Source organism: Macrobrachium rosenbergii, chromosome 50 (assembly GCF_040412425.1).
Source record: "Macrobrachium rosenbergii isolate ZJJX-2024 chromosome 50, ASM4041242v1, whole genome shotgun sequence".
Taxonomy (NCBI): Eukaryota; Metazoa; Arthropoda; class Malacostraca; order Decapoda; family Palaemonidae; genus Macrobrachium; species Macrobrachium rosenbergii.
This window is the reverse complement of record NC_089790.1, coordinates 39,089,207-39,114,337: the sequence shown is the minus strand read 5'-3', so window position 1 is coordinate 39,114,337 and position 25,131 is coordinate 39,089,207. Positions and strand designations below refer to the sequence as shown.

Below are 25,131 nucleotides of genomic sequence, written 5' to 3'. Positions count from 1 at the left end.
ATTCTGTAGGGAAGATTGTCATAGATGTGGATGTTCGTAAAGCAAGAACTTCATCAATGCATCCCACCATAAATGGGGTTGGAGGAGTTTGTTTCTAAAAGTTTCCCCTATCCCACGCCTGAAACTCTTTCCCTAAGTGATCTTGAAACCTATATGAATAAACACGACACCCTGCGTCAAAAATCCATTGACACGACCTGCCGAATGGTACAACGATCTCATAAATCTAAACAGGGGAACGCTCCCAAGTTAAATAACAACCGAGATTCATATAACCTATATGAATAAAAAAATAACATCACTTATAAATAAAAAATTCATCATAAAAAATAACATCAATGAAAAATGTAAAATAAATGCACTAATTCCTGAAAAAGAACAGAGTTAACAACGTGTCAGGCGTAAAAATAAAAGAACACAAAAGTATGAAAAAAAATGAGGTATCAGGAACCGCTACGTCTGCAAGGCAAAGGTAGTAATCTCTGCACTGCTCACCTTATATCAGCAACCTGCCACTCGAGACCCGAACACTGTAAATGAATATACCAACTGTTATAAATAATGGCTGTACTTAGCTTTTTATTGGATTCTGGTAAGTAGGTCGACGAGGTTCCTCTGCTGTCCAACTTCCGTCTGGCTAGATACACGTCATCGAAGGGATGTTATTGTGGATGTTGAACTTCTTATGTTGATGAATGTTGATTGCAGAAACCCTCAGGGAACACCGTGGAGTGTTGATGTGCAATGTTGCATAGATTTGTGTAGATTTCTCTCTCTCTCTGCCATGCGTTGGGGAAGATGTGTTGTGAAGGTCAGATGTTTTCCTCGCTTTTTCGTTGTTGATTGTTTTCTTTCCGCTTCCAAGACGTTTTGATGCATCGAGTTGTCCGTCCTTTTTGTAACCATGTCGTTTATGAAGATGACAATTGTCTATGGTTTTTTGGGCATCTCGCCGTATCGGAGCTTCCGTTTACCAATGTAGACGCCATGTAGAGGTGCTGCCAGAAAGCTCTGTTGTGACCGCTGTTGTGTATACTGTTGTACGCTGTTGTACGCTGTTGATCGCTGTTGATCTGCTGTTGACCGCTGTTGTGTGCTGCCACCACCTGTTATAGGAAGGTATTTCATCAGAAATTCCCCCTGGTGTTTGGTTATAAGGACTGTGTTTGGAACTCAGTCAGAGTTTGGTTGTGACATCTTCATTTTCTCCATGGCTGTAGAATAAGACTGTTTTTGGAAGATCAGACCAATGTTCTGCAGGATTTCAGACAAACTCCATAGTGGTTTTTCTTGTATTTAGTATAAAGACTATATACAAAAGAATACAATTGGTCTGCACAGGATGATCTCCCATGTCGATCTAATATCTAAGCTTTCACACTTTTTACATAGCAAGACTAAGATTCACACACACGAACAAACATATGACCTCGTTCCCAAGGACTTCCCACGGCTACGTGACTTTGCCTCCAGCTCTGATCAAAAGGAGAACGCTGAGTTTATGCAAACGCATGCTAATGTATGATGACGCACTGTCTCAAAAAGCACTACACAGGTACTTATTGATGACGTCTGCGTCTGGGTTGACCAAACGGAGATTTCACAATAGCCTTCCTTTCATGATCAGTACAGATATACATATTGGGAATTATCTTAGATTTACTAAGAAACGTAGTTTATTTAAATGTGGCATAAATGAAATATGACAAATGCAGCCCTGAGAACTCTACGGTAATTCCTTAACTTTATATCTTTCAGTGTATCTGAAAATGTATACATTTAAAAACGACATTAATATCAAAATTCTTGCAAAAACGTGGAACCTTCCTTTAGAAATTACTGTAAGGTAAAAACAAGTATATTTTGATCGCTAAATCCTCTCTTGTAGTGACTGAATAAAAAGACTTTCCCCGCTTCGCAAAGCTCATTCAACAGGATATTTATGATACATTAACTCCTCAGAGATGCTAAAAACATTTTCTCTTTCTTGTTTACTTTGTAAATCACATTCAATATGTTTATCATTGTACCTTGAAAATATGTTGAAATATCACGAAAGCACTAGGTACATCTTTCTATAATTTTTCCTCTCTTTCTCTCTCTCTGTCTTTCTTTCTTTCTATATATATATATACATATATATATATATATATATGTAATATAGAATATATTTAAACGTTGAAACCATATATTTGGGCACTATATATATATATATATAAATATATATATATATATAGGAGGTGGCGTTTCTTATATATATATATCATCTTCTTTATATATATATATATTATGATAGCAGATTCCAGCATATATACATAGACCCAGTTAATGACAAAAGAGAGAGAGAGAATAAAGCCATGAGAAAATAATACAGATATATATATATGACCCAAGAAATAATATATATATATATATATATATATATATATATATATATATATATATAACGTTTAAATAGTTATATATATATATATATATATATATATATATATATATATATATATATATATATATATATATATATATATATATATATGAGAAAATAATATATATATATATATATATATATATACATATACATATTTATATATATATATGTATATATATATATATGTATATATATATATATATATATATATATATATATATATATATATATATATATATATATATATATATATATATATATATATATATATATATATATATATCCTAAAAATTGTTTCCTTTAAAAGGCTGGATTGCAAGAAAATGACACAACGATCACTGCCACATTCACTCTTAAACTACTGAACTGTGGATGAACCATCTTTGCAGAAAACTTCCTCAATAATAGCCGTTTCATAGAGAAGCACATCAAATACCTATCTTTATTTCACTACAACAGAGGGCAGTGGGTTTAACCATCCCCTCATACATACGAGCTTGACTCTATAGACAGTCCAGGTTTTCTCCCAATCTTATGCACACATCCTACTACCTTTTCTGTTTCACCTACTGTGTGACTCACTTTTTCTCTCATCCTACAAAATTCTTATATAAAATACTTACTCCCAAATACTTATAAAATTAATTGCTTTTATTCTCTCCCCATTCCAAATAACATTGTGATACTCTTTTTCTAATCTCTGCAGTTTCTCTTCACTATTCCAAATTAGTACTACATCGTCTGCAAACATCTGTCATTCCATTCCATCCAAGAGCCATCTTCTTATACTAGAACTTAACAACTACATCTACTATCCTTTCCCTGGTTTCTCAAATCACTCCAACCATAAAAATATTAAACAGCCTTAGAGACATGCAATGTTGTCTCAACCACATTTTTTTCCAAAACCAGTCAATCTTCCAATAGCAAACCCTTGTAGAGAAGAAGCTTACTAATTTATTCAAACAACGAACAGACAGATCAATAGCTCTTGCGAGCAGAAATGTAGCGCCTGGCACAAGATGAACAAAACAGAGGTCAAAATACAACCGAGTTTTTTGGAGGATGGAAAAACACATAAATCGATATACAACACATGGGTGAAGTTATGATACACATAGCTGGAATGCTGACATTATAATGCTTATATTAAGAATAATATATTTAACAGAACAATAATATGAATACGAATATATGTACATAGAAAGTGGGACATCCACTGTGTTTCTTGTACATGTGCGCTTGGCATGCGTAGGTCTCATCTTGAGGAGATTAGTGAGCCAGGTGAGATGACGGCATGTGTGGGTCCATGTGGAACCCTATGGGGCTCTCCCCCTTGGAGAGGCCTACTGTTGTGGGTCAGTGTCTGGTAGGTATGCTGGTATTAATTAGTTGATGGAGACCCACGAGGTTCTGCCGTCTACTGTCACATGGTAGGCTTTGTGTCTTCTCTGGATGACTGGGTATGGTTGCGAGTAGGTTGGGGAGACAGGGCTCTGTGTGCATCTATCAGTATGAATGCATATTCTGCATTCTTGCCATGTGGTATGTTGTTTGGTGGGCATTATTCATTCTAATGCTTTGTGGGTGTCAGATGCGGAAATTGGGATCGTAGGATCTTGAAAGATGCCAACTGACAATGTTAATGATTGACCATACAGAGCTTCTGCTGGAGATAAGTCAAATGCTGCATGTGATGTTGTTCTCAGGCCTAGTAAGACCCAAGGTAACTCCTTTCTCCAACTCCTGCCTTGACATCTCGCTGTGAGTGATGCTTTTAACGACCAGTGTAGCCTCTTGATGATGCCGTTAGCTTCTGGGTTGTAGGCCATCATGTGTACTATTTTTGTCCCCAAACTGTGTGTGAAGGCATTCCATAAGGTAGATATGAAGTTTGCCCCACCTGTTGCTCATGATGACCTATAGGACTCCATGTCTGCTGACCCATCCGATGAGAGGTTTTGCACAATTCTCCTGTTTGTTGCCATACTGGTGTTGCTTCGGACCACCTGGTATTTCTGTCGATGATGGTGAATAGGTATCTGAATAGGTATCTGCACCCCTTGGAGAGGGGTAGAGGTCCCACTATGTCGACGTGGATGTGGGTGAGACAGCGGTGTGTTGTGTGGAATTCACCTATTCCACCCTCCACGTGCCTTGTCGTTTTTGATGTCTGACACAGGAGGCATTCTCTCATTCAGTTTTTTATGTACTTTTTCATTCCCCACCAGATGTGTCATTCTTCTAAAATTCTGGTGGTTTTCCAGCCTGATGGGTGGTACATGTTGTGGGCAATGTTGAAAGCCTTCTTTCTGAAGCCTTCTGACAGGTAGGGGCAAAGACATCTGGTACTTGTTTTGCAGGTGATAGACATCTCTCCATAGTTGACTGACAGTTCATTCCACGTGAAGGTGGGGTTTTCCTGCTGCAGTTGCTGCAGGTCCGTGTCATCTCACTGCATCTCTGCTATTTCGGGATAGTATATCCTGAGCTGGATGGTGTTGATGCAGTTTCTTGAAAGTGTGTCTGCCACGGTGTTTGCTGAACCCTTTAGGTACTTGATGGTGCGTGAGTGTTCAGCTATTGCTGATAGGTGACGCTGTTGTCATGCTGACCATGTGTCTGCTGTCTTTGTGAAGGTGTGCACCTCGAGCATGTGGTGGAAGTGATGGATGACTTTGTGGACTGCAAGGAGCTCCCTGTTGAATGTGGAGTATTTATGCTCCGCTGAAGTTAACTTCTTGCTGAAGAATGCCAGCAGCCAATGCCCATCATCTGTGTCCTGCTCCAGTACCACACCCATTGCCGTGCTAGTCACGTCAGTCATCAAAGTGAGGGACCTATGGGGTACTGGAAAGATAATGTTGTTGCAGAGGTTATTGCTTGTTTTGCTGAAAGAAATGCATTATCTTGAACTTTTGACCAATTTAATTTCTTTGGTTTTCCTTGGAACATGTGTATATAGAGATCATGATTTTAGCAATATTTGGGATAAATCTATGATAATAGTTCATTAGTCATAAAAATTCTTGTACTGATTTTATTTTTATTGGTGATGGGAAGTTGGTGTTTGCTTTTACTCTCTCTGGGAGTGATTTAATACAGTCTGGCCTTATTTGATGTCCCAGGAATTTCACTGTTTTCTTTGACCATTTACCTTTGTCTTCCCTTACTATGAGTCCATTTTCTTTAAGTATCTGCAGCACTCTCTTGACATCTTTAAGATGTTATTTGAGATTGGGGCTAAATATGAGGATGCCGTCGGCGTAAACCTTGTGGAAGGGAAGGTTGCCCTGCAGTTTGTCCATTAGTCTTTGGAATGTTGCCCCTGAGTTCTGAAGACTGAAATAGCTGTAGTTGAACATGTAGGTGCTGAAGGGTGTGATGAACGCTGTCTTTTCTGTATCTTCCTTCACTACTGGAACTTGGAATATCCATGCAGTAGATCTATTTTGGTGAAGATTTTTGCTCCATTTATATGGTTGGTTATATCTGCATGTTCAGCAACGGGTATCTATCTGGCTTCGTTTTGATGTTTATCTGCTGATAGTCTCTGCACGGGTGCCATGTTCCGTCTGGTTTTAGTACCATGTGGAGGGGGGGATGCCCATGGGCTGGAGGCTTTTTGGCATATGCTTGCATTCTCCATTTCTTTGAACACTTGTTCAGCGTAGGCGAGTTTCTCTGAGCCTAACCATCTGAAGCATGCGTGGACTAGGGAGCCTTCCATTTGCATATGGTGTTGGATGTTGTGTTTTGCTGGTTTGGTTAAGTCGTGCTGCAGTTCATCTTTGAAGACCTCTTTGTAGTCTTGTAGAAGTCAGCATATCTCTGGTGGTGGAGTGTGGCTGCTGCAATGGGGCCTGTTTGTCGTCTCTGCTGTTGTGGTGATGATTTGGTGGTGGGTTGTTTGCACAGGCGTTGAGGAGATGATACTGGAGCTGTTCTTGGGATCAGTTGTTTTGATGCTATGTTGACTAGTAGGTTGTGTGCTTTTAGGAAATCTGCTCCTAAAAGAGCTATCTTCACGTCTGCAGTGATGAAGGTCCAACTGTAGTCTTTCCTGTTGAATGATACATTCATGTTTCACATCTCATACATCTTCAGTGGTGTTCCACTGGTGGTGGATACATGGAGGTTGGTGTGTGGGACGAGGTTGAGTTGTTCGTGTGGGCTGGCTGGTATGTTCGATTTTTCGTCCCAGACGTAGAAACATGTGGAGCCTTTATGGTCGTTTCTGGAAAAAAGACAGTGGTAAGCAGGAGCAGCTTCTCTCACGAGGCAACTGGTCTGCTCACTGCTGATGTTTAGTTGGTTGGGTTGTGGGTGCAACCCTCTTGCATATTTTTTGAAAACAGGCAGCCTTTTGTTGCATTAACATTCTTTCTTTCCGAACTTCCAATGGAAAAAGCAAATTCCCTCTGGTGATTTGTCTTTCTTCTGTCTGGTCTTCCCTTTGTTGAATTGTTTGGGGAAGTTCTGCTTGTGGATGGGTGCAGCCAGTTCGTCTGGGTCACTGTCGGATCGGATTCCATGTCGGTTGCCTGCTGGGACCATCGTGCTGTTGCTGTTATGGGTTGTTGAGTGGGCTCCTCTGCCTTGTGGGCTATGTGTACTGCATCGGCTGATCTTAAGAATTCTCTGATGGGTATGGTGGAGGCATTGGGCATGACTACCACTGTTTGGTGAGGCAGTTTTGTAAGGAGGACCTCTCTCGCTAGGTCCAGAGTTGTCTCGGGTTTCTAAGGGGTGTAATTTTGGGGATATTCTACCATTGGGGATTCTGGAATCTACTTTGAAAAATGCAGCATATCTTTATGGTTCACAAATAATTTTCACTGGGGGAATTAGTATCGTTATTATGGGATTTTGACAGTACTCTTGTCTGATACAGGGTTGATTGTGGAGCTTCTTGTTAGTGATATGAAATCGTTTCAGTTTGATTATCCAGCCTTTTCCTAGTAGTTCTGATGGTTCGATGGTGACATGGGATGGAGTAGAGACTATGTATATTTTGGGTGATCAGTATCAGTCCTCTGCTATTAATTATAGGTCAGGGTGTACTTTAGTTCACGACAGATATGTCTGTGACAGTAGGATTTTTGCTCTCAGGAACTTCGACTTGTTAGGATGTGAACTGTCACTTGTTCAAAATCAGACACCTCCTGACTGTGACTTTACAACATTTCCGAAAGAATATCAAGTGGCCACTACGAAGACTCTCACGGCAGTTTTTTGTGCAAGCTGTCAAATCTCCACCCAGTGTCATAATACATCGGATACCTTCTGGCTGAAAGGATCATGCCTCTTCAATGCTGCCTGTCGGATCGTCACACCAAAATTTCAAGTGCTCAGCAGGATGATGTACAACTCGAGTACTCGTAGCTTCATGCGTCACCTTCATGGGGAACACAGTGTTATCCCTGTGCCTTCTCCTATGGGGAACATAAGTACAACTCCTCCACTTCCCCCACTGCCTGGAGATGACTTCTTCTTTGTTCCACAGCACTACATACTCTCATCGATTTTGTTGTTGATGGCAGTCTTAGTCGTCATGCTGTGTAGTGTTGGGGATCAAATGCGCAAAGAAACTATGTACGAAGAACCATTCCGCCCAAGAGAAACCAGCCCCAGGTGTTGATCTTCAGCTGGTGCATGAGTTGGAGGAATAGAACTCATTGCTTCTCTCGTGCTGAGGCCGGCACAGTTGGTGTCCGAGCAGTGAAATTCTTAAGGATATTGATATATTTTGTTGTTGGTTTTTTGGAGTGTTAAGCAGTTTGCTTGGAGACATTCTGGGCAAAGGTCAGCAAGTCACTGCTGACAACGACCTAGCATCAGTATGGTTTCGTATGGAGACAGAGTTCATAACTCTTCGATGTTCTGTTCATATTGGAATGCGTCAGTTAGCCAGAAATCGTCTGGTTCATGCGTGGGTGCACTCTGATGGCTGTACCATGTGAAGTGTGAATATTCCATTTTGAAAACCTGAATGGGTTTAGTTAACACTGTTTAACATGTACTGATTTATTTTTATCTACTATGTCTCTTTGATTTTCATTGATAATTTTACCATGTTTAATTATGTGCATTTCTTTTGGGGTTGGTAATGTAGAAAAACATCCCACATTTATTTTTCTCTGTGCCTAGTTTTTAAAAGTTGTGTTTTTCCAATATAAATGGAGGGGAATGGGACTTTTCATGACTACGGCCGTGTTGCTTTATTTTGATTTTTTTGTTGTAAAGACTCAACTGGTGGGCGTTGATAGCACTATATTATATTTCTTACTTGGTTAACTGGGGTAACAATTTTGGGTTGTAGATATTCCCATTTCATTCCTATTTGGTTACAGTCTACTTGAATTTTAGATTACTGAATAAATTATATTTTTTATAGTCATGTTTTTGCTATTCTTCCTTAGTTCTGTTAGGATCACTATGTTTTGATGTTGCTGACGTGTGCCAGTGTGTTGTATCCTCCTGCTGCAGACTCCTTGTGGCTCCAGGACCATTTTTGGGCAAGCCATGTGTGTGTGTGTGTGTAATGCTGCCACTTCTGTAATTCAGTTTCAACGTGCTATCACACTTCCTCCTCCTAATTACTGTCTCTTGTTCTATCATGTAAAAGAGGTTATTTTAGGTGAAGGTTTTTTGTATTCTTTTATCCAGTTCTTTTTGTGGGGTTTCATTAGGTTATAATTAATTTTTTTGTAATAAATAATTAAGATTATCCTCCTTGAGTGTTATTCCCTGTGTTTTTCCTCTCTGTTGGTGATCTTGCCCCTTGGCCTTAAATCATCCTTTGTGGCACTTATTTTAAAATGAAAAAGAGCCTGCTCTTGCCACTTCTTAAATCTTAAATGTTTGTGAACATAAGTTCATAACATATTTTGGCGACAGTGTAATTCAATGTCCAAATATAAGCTGAAAGGGAGAGAAACACAATGTCTCGTTCAGCATTGACCTGATAGTAAACAAAGCATAAGGGATCTCTTTATCCTAATCACAACCTGTTTCCAAACAAAACTTCTTAAAGATAGATTTAAGGGTTTGGTGGAATCTCTCAACTTTGCCCTGACTTTCAGGGTGATAAGGGGAGGAAGTAACATGGTCAATCCTTAACTCATTCATTTTTTGTTCAAAGTAACTACTCGTAAAGTTCGTCCCATGGTCACTCTGAATAATTTTGGGAATACCAAACCTTGTAAAGAAGCCAACCAATACCTCGACAATTTTCTCCCCTCTAATACTCCGCAGCGGGACAGCCTTCGGGAATCGTGACATCCTGTAACATTGTCAAAATATATTCATGTCCCCTGCACGTCCGTGGTAAAGGACCTACACCATCAATAATCACTTCCCTAGAAGCTTCCCCCACTTACAGAATAAGAATTAAGGGAGCTTTAGGAATTTTCTGTTTTGGCTTCCCCATGAGTTGACAAACTTTATAAGATAATACGTGTCACTGAAAGGTTATTCTCGTGGGCTAAAAATAATAATTTAGAATGTTATCATTCTGGAATTACCAACTGTTTTACAACCTCTACATGGTCAGCAGGTGCATTAACCGACCTACTGACTCTGTACACCAAACCTTCTTCTTTAAGAAAAACAGGTTGTGATAAATCATTAAGATCACAATCACAAAAATCAGAAAATTTATTTGTTTGGGCTTCTTTTAAAGACTTGGCATCCCATTCAACACCACTAAACAAAATATCTCTACCTCTATTACTACTACCACTCCTCACAGTGTCAGTCGTCTGTCTATTTATTTCATCAAAATCTAAATTAACATTCTCGAGATCAATCTTTCGAGCACGAGAACGAGTAATAACAGAGACAGGTTCCAACCCAGAACCATCAAAACAACACTCATCATCCTCTATCTCCATAACAGTCAAAATTGGGAAAAAACTTGCCAGGTCATGTAACACTAAATCATTTCCAAATAACATGTCAACACAGGGAACAGGTAAACTGTCGACCACTGCCAGTTTTACCGTACCCTCGTAATACTCAGTTTCTAGATACATAATTTAGAGAGGATAAGAAGTAATCGTGTTAGGAAATCCTCCCAAAACTACAAAGTCATTTGAAAATTCGAACCCATTAGGTACAGACTTTCTCAAAATTAAAGATTGTGCTGCACCAGTGTCACGAAGAATCTTAACACTATGTCCTGTTCATTTGTTACCATCAGTGAAAATAGTCCCATTCAATCTGTACTTAGCAAGCTTTAGTCCCTTATTTTCATTTGATACCTCTTTCTTTGGAGATTTCTCTGCAGAAACTACATTAACTGGCTCTCTATTCTTTTCCAGGTAATTTTTCATGGAATAGCAATTTCCCTTTACATGACCCCTCCTATTACACCAATAACAGCTTAACCTAGACTCCTGAGATTCTCCATGTCCACTACTACCACCAGACCTACTACTATCCACGTAGCTACGTGATTCTACACTACCGTTTCTACTACTATTTATGATAAGGTTTACACTTGCATTTTGATCAAAATCATTAGACCTTTTTGATAAGGTTTTCTTGCCAATTATTTCCATTATGGGGAGAGAACTTTTCAGGAATATCTTTCTTTACCAAGTCTTGCTTGTGTGCAAGGGTGTACCCATCAGAGACCATTGTCACCTCCTGTAAAGAATCAATTTTCAACTCCTCCAAATGAATCTTTAGCTTCCTTGACACAGACCTCTTAAATTCTTCGGTCAAAATTAATCACCTAAATTTTTCAAAATTGTCAACCTCCTTGAACTTTACCTAGTCGTCCATGAACTCTTCTTTCTTTCATGTGAATTCCATGAAAGTCCTATCCGGACTTTTTAAAAAAACTCCTAAACTTTTGTCTGTCTGCCTCCAGAACGAGATCGCAAGCTTTCAGGATTATTGCCTTCACAGAATCATAATCAGATGACAAGTTCTCGTTAAGTGTATTGTATACACTCTGGGACTTACCTTTTAAATGACACTGGACCAAAGTGGTCCACATGGCCCGAGGCCAATTCAACTTTTTAGCAATCCTTTTAAAAGAAATAAAGAATCCAGAGATGTCCTCTTCATTAAACAGGGAACAAATTTAAGGGCATTTAATAAGTTGAATTTATCATTATTACTATGATTACTATTTTTAGCTATCAACTGCAATTTTAACAATTGAATTTCATGATCCCTTTCCTTTGACTTTTCTTCAGCCTGTAGCTGGAGAGCTTTAAATTCCAACTCTAAATTTAATCTTTGATTGTTCCCTCAAAATATTCAATTTCAGTTCGCTTACCTGACCATCATTTACATCATTGCTTTCATTACCTGTTTCCCCATTTTTATTACTAACATTGTCCTCTTTTTCCTCAACATCTCTGGCACTTACCTCTTCCTTCTCATTTTCAACATTTTCATTACCATTCTCTTTCCTCATCACTGATGCTACCCAGGGTTTCTTTATAAGACTTAGCGGCTTTAATGACTTTTCCTAAGTTCTGTAGCCAAATTCAAACCTAGAAACTCAGCTAAGATCCATAACTGATCTCGTAGATCAAAGGGATTCCTCTCCCAACTGGGATCTGCCAAAAAATTGGGCAGCAGTGGTCTCTTCCTCCTCAAAATAATGCATAACTACTTGCCAGTTGGGGTGGAACTATAATACTCTTTGAGTGCACTCGTGAATTACACTGTCGCAAAAATATGTTATGAACTTATGTTCACAAACATTTAAGATTTAAGAAGTGGCAAGAGCAGGCTCTTTTTCATTTTAAAGATAAGTGCCACAAAGGATGATTTAAGGCCAAGGGGCAAGATCACCAACAGAGCAAAAACACAGGGAATAACACTCAAGGAGGATAATCTTAATTATTTATTAAAAAAAATTAATTATAACCTAATGAAACCCCACAAAAAGAACTGGATAAAAGAATACAAAAAACCTTCACCTAAAATAAACTCTTTCACATGATAGAACAAGAGACAGTAATTATAAGGAGGAAGTGTGATAGCACGTTGAAACTGAATTACAGAAGTGGCAGCACTAAACACACACACACATGGCTTGCCTAAAAATGGTCCTGGAGCCACAAGGAGTCTGCAGCAGGAGGATACAACACACTGGCACACGTCAGCAACGTCAAAACACAGTGATCAAGTTTATATCCTTACTAGCTATAAAAGCAGATACAGGCAGATTTGCTCCGGAGGTTTGCAGGATGAAGGCAGGACCAGGGGAAAGACAGGATGTCCTCCCAAGGGCAACAGGCGAGGCCAAAGATGCGAGGACGTAGATAGAAGGAAGCACAAGTAGTGCCCTCCACAGCACACAGAAAGGGCGCCTGATCGGAGCACAGGAGATGCCTCTCAGTCAACACCAGGGTTACAGCTACAACAACGACTCCAATTCAGTCAGAGAGGAACACCAGTAACATCATCTGTAATACAGAGGAAAAGGGGAACTCTCAAATGCCGCAAGACCTTCAGACTGCATAAACTCTTCAGAGTATCTCCAGAAAATTGATGTCCTGCAGGAATAGGGTCAGCAAAACCTCCATGATAAGGAACCAAATACACACTGACCTCATCCTCAGCCAACGGTCCCCACCAAACGCGAGGCAACAAACAGGAAACCACCAAACAAGCATCCAGTCAAATAAATACATGGAAAGAGAAAAAAAAACTTTCATGGGCAAGGTACCTCTTAAATAATAAAACCTTCAGTGGGAACAACAAAAAACCTTAAACAGCTTTTCTTGTGGCACAACAAGAAAATTGAATTGAAAATAACTAAAAGAAATTTACTTTAAAAGGCCACAAATAAAATTTCTTAAGAGTGAGTGATCCGGTGGCAATATCCATATAAATAAATAAATAAATAAATAAATAAATATATATATATATATATATATATATATATATATATATATATATATATATATATATATATATATATATATATATATATATATATATATATATATATATATATATATATATATATATGGATATTGCCACTGGATCACTCACTCTTAAGAAATTTGATTAGGAAAATACCAGACATTAGGGGAGATAGGTATGCCCATAGACCCAGAGGCAAGAAGAGAGTTTTGACCATAAACAGTCTCACCCTCTTTCAGGGATGGGCTGTAATGTGTCCCATAAGAACACACGTGGGGGGTAGAAAGCTGTTTTTCTGCCTTAATCTTAAGTTTCAATCTATGTCCAACTGAGTTCCTTTTGATCCTTTTCCGGCCGCCCCTCTTTTCCTCATTCCAGGCACATGCTGACCCTGCAGCCTGGAGCGATGCCCCCAGCAACAAAGCTGGGGTCACCGCCAAGTCCAGTTCAGTTCACACTTAGACCACTTGCCATCACGGTGATCTCTCTGTCTGTCGGATGACCGAAGTTGCTGACAGATGGTGGAACTCACCTTTCCCACTTAAGCTGGACACATAATGACCCTACGGCCGGCCACCATCCAAGAGTAGCTCTGGTCACATCGCCATAAGGTTGTGTGTAAGCAAAACCAAGAAGCAACGAAGGCACGTGCCTGGAAGGGAAAATTGGTTGGCCAGTATCTTTTTCTTTGACTCGTTTTATCATTCTCTCGCACGTTTTATCGTTGCAGTAACTTCCTGTCTCTTCAACTTAAACAGTGAATCTACTATCCCAATGTGTAAATTCTTTGACAGTGCAGAACGTAATTCTTGCCCCTTGCTAACAAGTGAGTAGAGTAAAGGATCTCCCTCCAGTTTCTTGCATTTATTCCATTATAGAGAGAGTGTAATCTCAGTGTTAGTCTTACCTGGAATTGCCTCATTCCAGGAGTGTTATCAGTGCCATTACCAGCCTAGCCGTGCTTCTGTGTTCCCGATTGCCTGAAGAATCCGTCCTAACAGAGCTGATAGAAATATTGCCTAAATGGCTTAAAGGGGCCACTTGCACATGGCCAGTATTTGTAATTGTGACACGTTATCCATTTCACTCAGTCATTGGTGTTGTGTAAATTCCAAGTTAATCAGTTTAGTGAAAGTGTCCCATGTTTCCTTGGTAATTTCTTCAATGTTGTGATTGTAAATAATAAATTACTGTTAAGAAATCCATTTTTGCTTGGCGATCTACCACTTATTAGTGATTATTGCATTTTTATTAGTCTATGGACTTACGAGGGTTTTTTGTAAGGCCAAGATTATTAACTCAAAATACAATATGCAGTCGACCCCTTGTAATCCATAATATATATATATATATATATATATATATATATATATATATATATATATATATATATATATATATATATATATACATACTGTGTATGTGTTTGTGTATGCTTCCATTCAATGGTTGTGGATCTCAATTCAGAGACTGCACCTTGGATTCAGTGGAATTGCAACCCCCTAAGTGTTTTCGTAGTATGACTTATGTAGCTAGAATGAAAAAAGTTGACAATTCCAGACTTTCATTATAGGCCATCTACTGTTCCCCTTTGCAGTGAGCAGTGCTGCTTTTCATAGCAAAGAATAGTTTTAGGTCACTGCGGCAGAAGATTTTAAGGGGTATTCTTTCACAGTGGTCACAAGGAACGACTTGTCGTGTAACGATCTTTCCTAAGGACTGTTTATCTGGTCCTGTTTAACAAGTTATCTTTATTGTGAATTTATCTTTTTAACCGATGAAGACGGCTCACTTTTCTTTAGTTCGGCAGATCTTTCAAAAAGCACTTTCCTCACGAACAGTTAATCATAAAAAAGTGTTCTAATAGAAGACTTTTTTTCTTTTTAATGAAGTACATGGATCAGCAATGAGGAAAGCTAAGAAGTATACCAGTGATTAATATTATTTACACAGATAAGATTTATCAGCCTTGTTATTGTCAAATTGTCTCTGTTTCAAGCAATACCATCTGCAAATGTGTAGGCATTCTCCGAACATACTCTACCTTAGATAAATAGAATACAATATACCAGATAACAACAACTGGCAAAGCCTGAGAAAGGAAGATGAGCAAGGAGAAAATATTTAGGCTAATTTAGAATAGTTAAATAGAAATTCTGAAGTACACTACTCAGTGCATCTTCAGTTCATAAATTTTTGTTTATATTATCATGTATGTATAAGCATATAGCTATAATGTATAAATGTATCCGTATGTTGTTGCAAAATTTTGAGTTTCTCATAATCGTTTTCCAGCTGGAGAACGTTGCTAAATTCTTGTTGCCAGGCCAGTACAACAATATGACATGGTTTTATCAGGAGACTGATCATCTACAAGAGCAAAGTTCAGGAGATGAACAGCAAACGAGAAAAGTAACTATGAAATATTTGCTTTACTTATCTAGATATTACCAATGGATGTTTATTAGTATTGGTAATAAAGTAGTAACAAATATTTTTAATCCAATATTATTATTATTATTATTATTATTATTATTATTATTATTATTATTATTATTATTATTATTATTATTATTAAAGGTGATTGTTGCATCAGTTGCATTTAGTTTGTGTAAAGTCTTATTAGCCTTTCTTATGATTACTTTTCTCCATTGTTTCATTCTGCCAGTAACCCTCCTATATTCCTGGTAAGAATGATTTTAATAAAAAAAATATAATACACTGAAGTATCAAAGTAATTCCAGTGTTTACAAAGAAGTCCCGGGCAGTATTGAAATAGGACGTAATTCGTTGGTTGGTTTTTTAATCCTTGTGGTGCCCTCGAGGAATTACCTTCTTAAGTTTCTAGACCATGTTTCACTCAGGATCTACAGAACATGATCATGTAAAAAGGCGAGAGTAGTCTGATCTGCAACGGCGAGCTGGTTGAGAATAGAATCTCATGCTCTGATTGGCTGGCAAGACTTTCTTGTGGGTCACTTTTTAACTGTGATGGTTGTGTTGTTGCAGTCTAGCTGAGTGACTTGGATGGCGCTGGTTGCTTTCCTGGTGAGGTTGCTCGGCCAATGGTTATACCCAGTAAACATTTTGTTTGGCTAATAGGAAGCTACAGATTTCTTGACTGCACTGGTGTTTCTCACGCCCAGGGATGCTTACTCTTTCGTCTCTTTTGGTGCTGGAGTCATTATCAGGTGTGGATCCTGTTAGGTCCTAATTAGAAGGGCACCTGATATTGATGGACATTAAGAAAATTTCCTGTACTGTGCACAAGGAGGGCTCCTTCTGTTGGATTAGGAGTGCTTCAAGCAGTCACAGGAGCCTTGGGTTTGGGGCCCTGCCGAATATTTTTGCATTCTTTAATTTCTTATCTTTTATAATGCCAGTTCAGTATGACTCTCACATGTGGTTCTTTATAGTCCCTTCTTGGCTAGACAAAAGATCCTCTTTTGTAGCTTTGTTGTGGTCATACCCATATATGAACCTGACAACCACAGATGAACATTTGAACAGGTATACTATTTTGGTCTGCTTCAGGCAATCCCTCGATGGTGGGCTGGGTTATTCTTTGCAATTGGGTTCTGAAAAAACCAGTTTCTTAATATATAATGCATTAATGCTGGTGGTGGGGATGTTTTCGCTGACAAAGTTTCTTATGGGGATCTCATCTTATAGATATATGAAATGCATCCCAACCTTGTATAGGGGTAGATCTGTCTGTCATATGCCACTGATCCAATGCCCTTAAAATCTCCTTGTTGACCTGCTTGTTTGAGTATTTGTTACTGATGAACATTTGGGAGATATAGTTGAATTCTTGGTGGGTGTCTTGCCATGGAGGAAAGTAGGTTAAAGTTCTTACAAAAGCTTTAATGTTAGTCTTCTTAGATCTGGAAGGGCAGTCACTGTTCACATTGAGTCAGTGGGTGAGGTCAGTCTTTTTTTATATATATATACAGATTTTTTTAACCTTCATCAGACTGGGAGAATCTCCCATAATATCATTTTGAAGAAATTTGTATCAGGTAGCTGCATTCTTGAAATTTTCAGTGGAACAGCTTGGCATTATGGACATTGGTTTGTGTGAAATTATAGTTGATGCATGGTTTACAGATACAGAAGGCACACTCATATTATGTACACATATAGAAATTATCAAAAAGACACCTAGTGGCAATCCTATTGAAACACTTTTTTGGGGGGATGTAAGCATCACCTTTATTGATGTTAAAAGAGACCTTCTTTATAAATATTTCCAGGAGGGCAGGATGGTCAGCTTGGACATCAAGGGTCCTTGTAGGTATGATTGAGGATTAGCTTGATATTCTCTTGAACAAGGATGTTTGTGAACAAGGACTCAGTGTTCATAGAAGTGATAGCCCTATCACCAGTAAAATTCTTGTTCTTCTTGAGAAATTTTGCCAATGAACACAGACTGTATTGGTTGGGCACATAGCATTTGATTATTTCATTGAGATTTTTAGTTGACTGGTAGGTGGGTAAAGGGTTTGGCTAAATCATGATCTCTGATGATGGGAGTGAGGTGTGTAGCATTTGTTGCTGCACTGACCCCTTCAATTATCCTATTTGCCCCTCTCTTGATTTCATCCATATGGTTTCTTGTTATATGCTTAATCTTTTTAGTTGGTGGAAATGCATTCTAAGTTAGATTTTATTCTGATGTTTTCACTGGGATGGAGGCTGCTTTTTATCAGCTGGGTGTACAGTAATGTCTTCATTCTGCTTGAGTTCTTTACTAGCCTCCTTTAATTGTTAGGTAAGGATGTTAGGGGTGTGTTTTCAATGTTCTGTGAGGCCTCAGAAAAGGGCAGATGTTGCAGGGCATCAGTAGTTAACAAAAATCCCTGTCCTTGAGACTTTTATGCACCATACATCAATGATACTCTCATACAAACTGATAATGTTAATGGAAATGAGCAGCTTCATCAAACATCTCAAGAAAGTAGCTGCCTAAATACAAAATTAAATTCTGGAGCAACAGCCATCTACCCTTACTCAATGTTCTCATCTCCCAGGCTGATGATGGCTTAAAAACATTTACATACACACACACAAAAAAAAAAAAAGACTAACAAGAGCATCTACCTTAATGGAGACACTGGGTATCTGTCCAGATAGAAGAAGACTACCTCGTGGCAAGACACCCACCAAGCATTGGACTGTGTCTCCTGAATGGTCGAATGGTGATGAATAATGAATGCTCATAAAGGTCACTAGGGAGATTTAAAGTGCATTGGACGGGGGTATAATGATGGGGCACCATAATGATTGTTGTCACCAGAACATCTCTACCACTGACATTAATACATGGCTAGACTTCACCAAATATTGCTAAGATAGCTGTGTTCAAAACCTAATTTTGAAGTATAGCACAAAACATTCCAAAGCCCCATCTGTGAATGTTCTGGTTCATACATGGGTACAGGCAAAGAGGATCTTTTGTCACACAGTACGGATTATAAAGAAATACATGTAAGAGGTGCAAATGACTAACTTTGTGGAGATACCATAATTAAAGAACACAAATATTTGGCAGGTCCCGGGCCAAAGGCGCCTATGGGTACTTAAGGCATTCCTATCCAACAAGAGAGACCCTCCCTGAGCACTGCGTAAGAAAGTTCCTCCTGCTCACCAACATCCAGAGTCCTTTTAACCAGGACCTGACAAGACCCACACCTGATAATCATTCTGCCACTAAAAGAGACGACAGAGCAAGCAAGCAAGCATTTCTGAGAAACACTAGTACAGCCAAGAAAACAACCAGTGGCCGAGTCATCACACCAGGAAAGCAGCTAGCGCCATCCCATACACTCAGCTAGACTGCAATAACGTAACCATCAAGGCTTAAAATTGACTTAGGAGAAAATCTCACCAGCCAGCCAGGACACGAGATTCAATCAGCTGCCAGGAAGCATCTTGTACCCCGCCGACCACTTTGTATTTTAGGAGCAAGATTCACTGTTGCAGATCAGTCTACTCTTGTCTTTTGGCGCGATCATACTCAGTAGAACCTGAGCGAAACATGGCTTAGAGACTTAGGAAATCATGTACTCAAGGAATAAAATAAAATTACGGACGACCTTTGTTCCATTCAGCATCGGAGTTACTTTCAAACTTATGTGTATTTTATTCTTTTTACTAAAAATATCCATGCGAACAAATGTTTACCTTTCCATTTATAAAAAAAAAAAAATAACTAATATTGGACAAACATTGATGGAATGCGGTAACGGATTAACAGTAATCATCGGTAAGAAAAAAAGACTACATAAATTGATTGTAACTGCTACGGTCGCATTTAATTCCACTTGTTTAAGAGGGAGGGTCCGTTACATTTATTATTTTATTATTATTATTATTATTATTATTATTATTATTATTATTATTTACAGCAGCCTTCTCAGTCAGTTGGACAACAGTCAACCAAGTACCCCGCTATTGGAGAACAAAATGAAGGTTAGATTTTAAAAACTTAATAATTTTCTTCGTTCGTTTTCAAAGGAATTTTTAACTCTTATTCATTCGCAGTGATTCACTGCTTACTGGATGCAAAAATAGTTCACTAACAATAATTTTTTTATGATGATTTTCCTAAAAATGAAATGTTATTGATGACAAAATTTTTGACATGGCTTTGTGAATCATGAAAGAATGAAATACAAGCATGAAAGGAAGCAGTTGTTCAATGAGAATAAGTGCCATTCAAAGTGGTAAGGGAGAGCTTGTGATAAAATATGCTTCTCAGTTCTTGATAATGAAAAATTTGAAAAAAAAAAAAAAGTTTAGGTCAGCTAATTATATAGTATTGCAAATTTGCCGAGTGAAATTACCGACATGCTGAGAATAGAAATCATTCATAACATAGCATTAATTTCATTTATACGAATTATGAAAATCTATTAGTGAACTAATTAAACGAACAACTATTGTCCTTCCTATAAGCTTCAAATATTAGCTAAACACAATAATAAGGTGAAAATGAGTAGCGAGACAATAGCCTACCTCATAGGAATGACTAAATAATCATCAGATGGAAAACATTTCTGTAATTAGAGTCATGTATCTCCACAGAAATTACTCTGTTCCATTTTTCTTTGGAATAAAACTCGTTCTTTTCAGGATCTTTTTCCATTAATTGTTTTTTACTTATTCGCCTGGTCATGTTTTTACTTTTTTTTCGTGTTAAAGTGAAGTAGTAGCAGTGGATAGTTCTTTCCAAACCACAGTTGAGGTTAAGCCTATTAACAGACCAATCCCATCGGTGACAGCTTCTCCCCCCTTTGTAGAGCTTATCATGGTGACATTTTTATTCTTAGTACTTACAAATTACAGCTCAATTACAGCTCATTTTGTTACCAGATTTATCGACTTATTTGAGATCCAGCTAATCTAGATGTATATTTTCCTTTGGTCCTTAGGTGAGGCGCAGTCTGTGGAGCTTGCCTCGAGGATGTGCTTATTTATTGGCAATCCAAGGACAACTCCACTCACCGGAACTTGTGTTTGTATGACAAGGACAACGCCCCAGAGGACAGTCACGGAGGAAAATGTCCACCGAGTGAGTAATTTTTCTCCATATCTAATGGTGACATTCATGTTGTAAATGGTTTTGTTAATTCCAGTAAGAACAATAGATTACAGGATTAGTGGCACTGTGTACGCATATTATCAGGTTCAAAATTTGATACTGAAAACAATATACACATAGAACCAACTAGGTCATATTCACATTTTGCTCTTATCTTTGATTTTCAGCTACAAACACTTCATGATTTCTCGGTTTTCTTGTAATTTTTTCCTAATATTATTGCTAAAAACTACAAGAAGCGATGGTCAAGAATATTCCTGCGAAAAACCTATTGGTTTTGTGAGTGCAACTCTAAATACCACTCAATTATGTTTATTAGAAATGCATTTCCAGTCGTTCTGAAGCTTTTGAAATTGCCCGTCATTAATTCTGGGTTTCATTTAATGTACGGGACTTAATTGGATCAGGCACCAGTAAGAAATACAAAATAGTAAGGAGCATCAAAATGCAATGCACAGTACCTCATGTATATAAATATATGTTTAGGATGAACGAAGAAAACGTTGTGCAGCGTTAATGTGTTGTGTGATAGAAGTGATTCTTCATAAAAAGAATTTTTTCTCGCTGAAGTATCTAAAATTAAAGTACAAGAGTGAAATTCTCATTGTGGTTCTAAGGACACTATTCTTTGTTAATTATCAGTTTTCTCAAACGCAGCTCTTTCACATCACATTGTGTTGTTGATCCAAAACCAGATTTCCATACTCCATTGTCAGCTGTATTTCCTGGCCAGGTCTCCAAGGATTTAAAGTCGTAAGGCAAAATAAACAAAAGGTTAGGAAAGGGCAAAGAGATCAAAGAAGCCCAATGTTATCATTCCTGTTCACTTGCCAGGCCTTTCATTAAACCAGAAAACTAAGATGACTACTAGTTTAACCCTTTCCGGTCTTAGGGCGGCTGGGAGCAGCCATCCATCCTTATGGTACTAAGTATCGAGGGCAGCTGACAGCAGCCCGCCCAGAACAATGCATATTTTTGTAATAACTTGATTTACGTCCCCCTAAACTTCATCAATCTATAGCCTGTTTTCAATAAACCTCACTAGTGTACATATCTAACTCTCTGTCTCCTATATTTACAATAAAGAAAGTTGGTCATTGGGTTTTGCAGGGCGGGGTCCGGGTTCGCACTCTGGTTGTAAATGTACCTGGACCATAAGGTAATCCCCTGTATGATTATGTTGCCATATCATAAAGAATATTTCACGTTTGCATTATATGGTTCTTTCAGTAATTTTGTATTTTTCTACATTTTTGTTTTATATTGAGCATCATTACTAAATCTATAGTCCTTCACAAAGGATTGGTTTCTGGAAAATAAGTAACAATTCATGAGCAATTTCCTAGCTGGCATTATTCTGAATTACGGTTCAAAGAGGATACATTCTCGATTTACCGACGTGGTTGGGCACAGCTATCTTATCATGTGATAACTTTTTTTTTTCTTTTTACAAATATATATGGCTTTACAGTGTAAACTTTGTTCTTTAGAGTCAGAAAAATGAGATATCGGATCTGAGGGAAGAGCACCAATTACTTCCTTATCAAATTTGGGGACGTAGGGCGACTTGGTGACAGTGTTACAAACACGTGAGTGGAAACAAAGCCAGCAACTAGCGAGAGGCAACTTTCACCTGGGAAACAGGCGGGCGAAATGAGCTAGTCTCGCCAGAGAGAGCCGAATTTTTGGAGTAGTTTTGAATATTATGTTTCTGTCTTCGTGACTTGTTTCTCCTTGTCAGTTGTGAAAACGCTACACGTACATGTGTAATAAGATAAACTTTGTGGGGAGCTCTTTTAATGAAAATATCCTCTCATTTTAAATCAATGGTTCATTTACTACCAATAAACCAGAGTTTCCCCATGAATCTCCTGCGTTTCCATTCTCACTATTTCAGACAAGCTCCACGCACCATTAACAAATTGTGGTTTCTCACAATTGTCAAAAATAACTAGCTTGACAACATAGTGTACATTAATGAGGACATAGAAGTCACTTGAGCATCAGAAAAAATAAAATAGTAATAATTAACTTATTATAACAATAAATAATAAAAAAAAATAAGTGGCAACACGTAATAAATGGAAAATGTTGTTTTGGACATATCACGCGGGCGATGTTTGGAACACAGGAAGAGCTGCCAACGTCCATAGATTCCATTTGATTTAGTAACAATACAATCAAGTGTCAAAGTTGTCAAATACAAAAGGTCTCTGACCAAAAATGACCAAATCAACAGAATATTGTTTTGCCCTATTTGAGACTTCGCCATCGGAATGTTTATAGTTCTTCACAAATTCCTCTCATCTTTGTAATACTAAGCTTATTCAGTTCCTCGTTGGACGAGTCGGTTGAGTTCTCGGCTAGCACTCTGCTAGGCCCTAGTTCGATTCTCCTGCCGGCCAATGAAGAATTAACAGAATACATTTCTGGTGATAGAAATTCATCTCTCGGTATAATGTGATTCGGATTCCACAATAAACTGCAGGTCCCGTTGCTAAGTAACCAATTGGTTCTTAGCCACGTAAAATAAGTCTCATTCTTCGGGCCAGCCCTCTCTAGGAGGGCTGTTAATCAGCTCAGTGGTCTGGTTAAACTAAGGTATACTTAATATTTAACTAAGCTTATTATATTAAACAGTAAATTATTTTACAATACTATTTTCCCATTTCCACATAGGAAGAATCATTATGAATAACTCTCATAATAATTCCATTATCCTAATTATCAATATAGCTATTATAAAAGTAGTGAAAAGTTAAATAAAATGTTCTGGAACTTATCCCTGATATAGTTTGAAAGATACAAAATGTGAATTATTTTTGTATATATATAAATAGTCTACTTGTCCTCTTTGCCAGATACATTTGTAACTGTCATAACCGCAGTGTCCTCTTAACTTCCCGGTTTCTTTGCGCCTCTTGCACACTTTCGTTACTGCAAAGCCTAAGATCCGAATGGAGGAAAATGAAGAGATTTTGACGTACGTCCCAGGATTTGAACCTGCATCTGGAGTATCAGGATGAGGTCACGTTACCCACCTGACCACGAAAATGGTAAAACTCCATTACCACTCATACATACATATACCTGTCGATACATTTATTAGAGCTGAAATAGACCATCTTTACCATCGTAGTCAAATGTGCAATCGTTTTTATTGCTGTTTTTGTTGATATATATATATGCATATATATATATATATATATATATATATATATATATATATGTCTATACATACAGTATATATATATATATATATATATATATATATATATATATATATATATCTTCTTCTTTTAACGTGCTTTTATCCCATTTTTGTATGGGGTAATATACGATGCCTTCAGTATTTGAATATATTTGATTTATATATATGGGGTAGACCTATAGTCTCGATCTTCTTTTGCTTTTTTCCCATTTTGTATGGGGTAAGACCCCTTTTGAAGACTTTTATTTGTTTAGACATGTATCATACCCGACCCAACGCCCTTTCTTCCCAGCAGCGAGAAGTTGTTGCGCGGGTAGGGCGAGAGTTCGAGACGTGTGAGATGTTTGTTATGTTTTTAGGTGTTGTTGTGGCTTTGTTTTGTGTGTGTATTTAGTCTGTAACATATATATATATATAGATATATATATATATATATATATATATATATATATATATATATATATATATATATATATATATATATATATATATATATAGAGAGAGAGAGAGAGAGAGAGAGAGAGAGAGAGAGAGAGAGAGAGAGAGAGAGAGAGAGAGAGAGAGGATCTATCGCTAGAACTTGCGATGTTTTATGTTGTCGTCCTTCCTCCAGCTCTACGAAAAAAAAAAAAAAAATATATATATATATATATATATATATATATATATATATATATATATATATATATATATATATATATATATGTATATATATATAATGTGTGCTGTGTGTATATGTGTGTTTAATATACCACCAACGCTTGCCATATAATTAGCATCTGCGATTCAGCAATCATGCAGGTGTCTTGTCATTGATTTGACAAATACCTGTTCTGTGTACATTCAGCTTTTGTTCGTTTGGAAACCAAGCAAGTCATAATTCAGGGGCGTCACTTCAGATTTTTGTTGGGGGGCGGGTGTGGAGCAAAGACGGTTTGGCGAGCAAAGCGAGCCTAATCAGCTGGTTTTTTTATTTTTTTATTCTGAGCT

General features: G+C 37.8%; 1 protein-coding gene across 1 annotated transcript in view; it reads left to right on the top strand.

The window, feature by feature from the left end:
- LOC136832859 (dynein axonemal heavy chain 5-like) overlaps positions 1–25,131 on the top strand; it is a 401,416-nt gene that overhangs the window by 9,462 nt on the left and 366,823 nt on the right. The window contains 5 exon segments of the mRNA XM_067094521.1: positions 15,620–15,736; positions 16,427–16,526; positions 16,708–16,834; positions 18,879–19,084; positions 20,761–20,900. Of these exon segments, the coding sequence (XP_066950622.1) occupies positions 15,620–15,736; positions 16,427–16,526; positions 16,708–16,834; positions 18,879–19,084; positions 20,761–20,900 (690 nt within the window).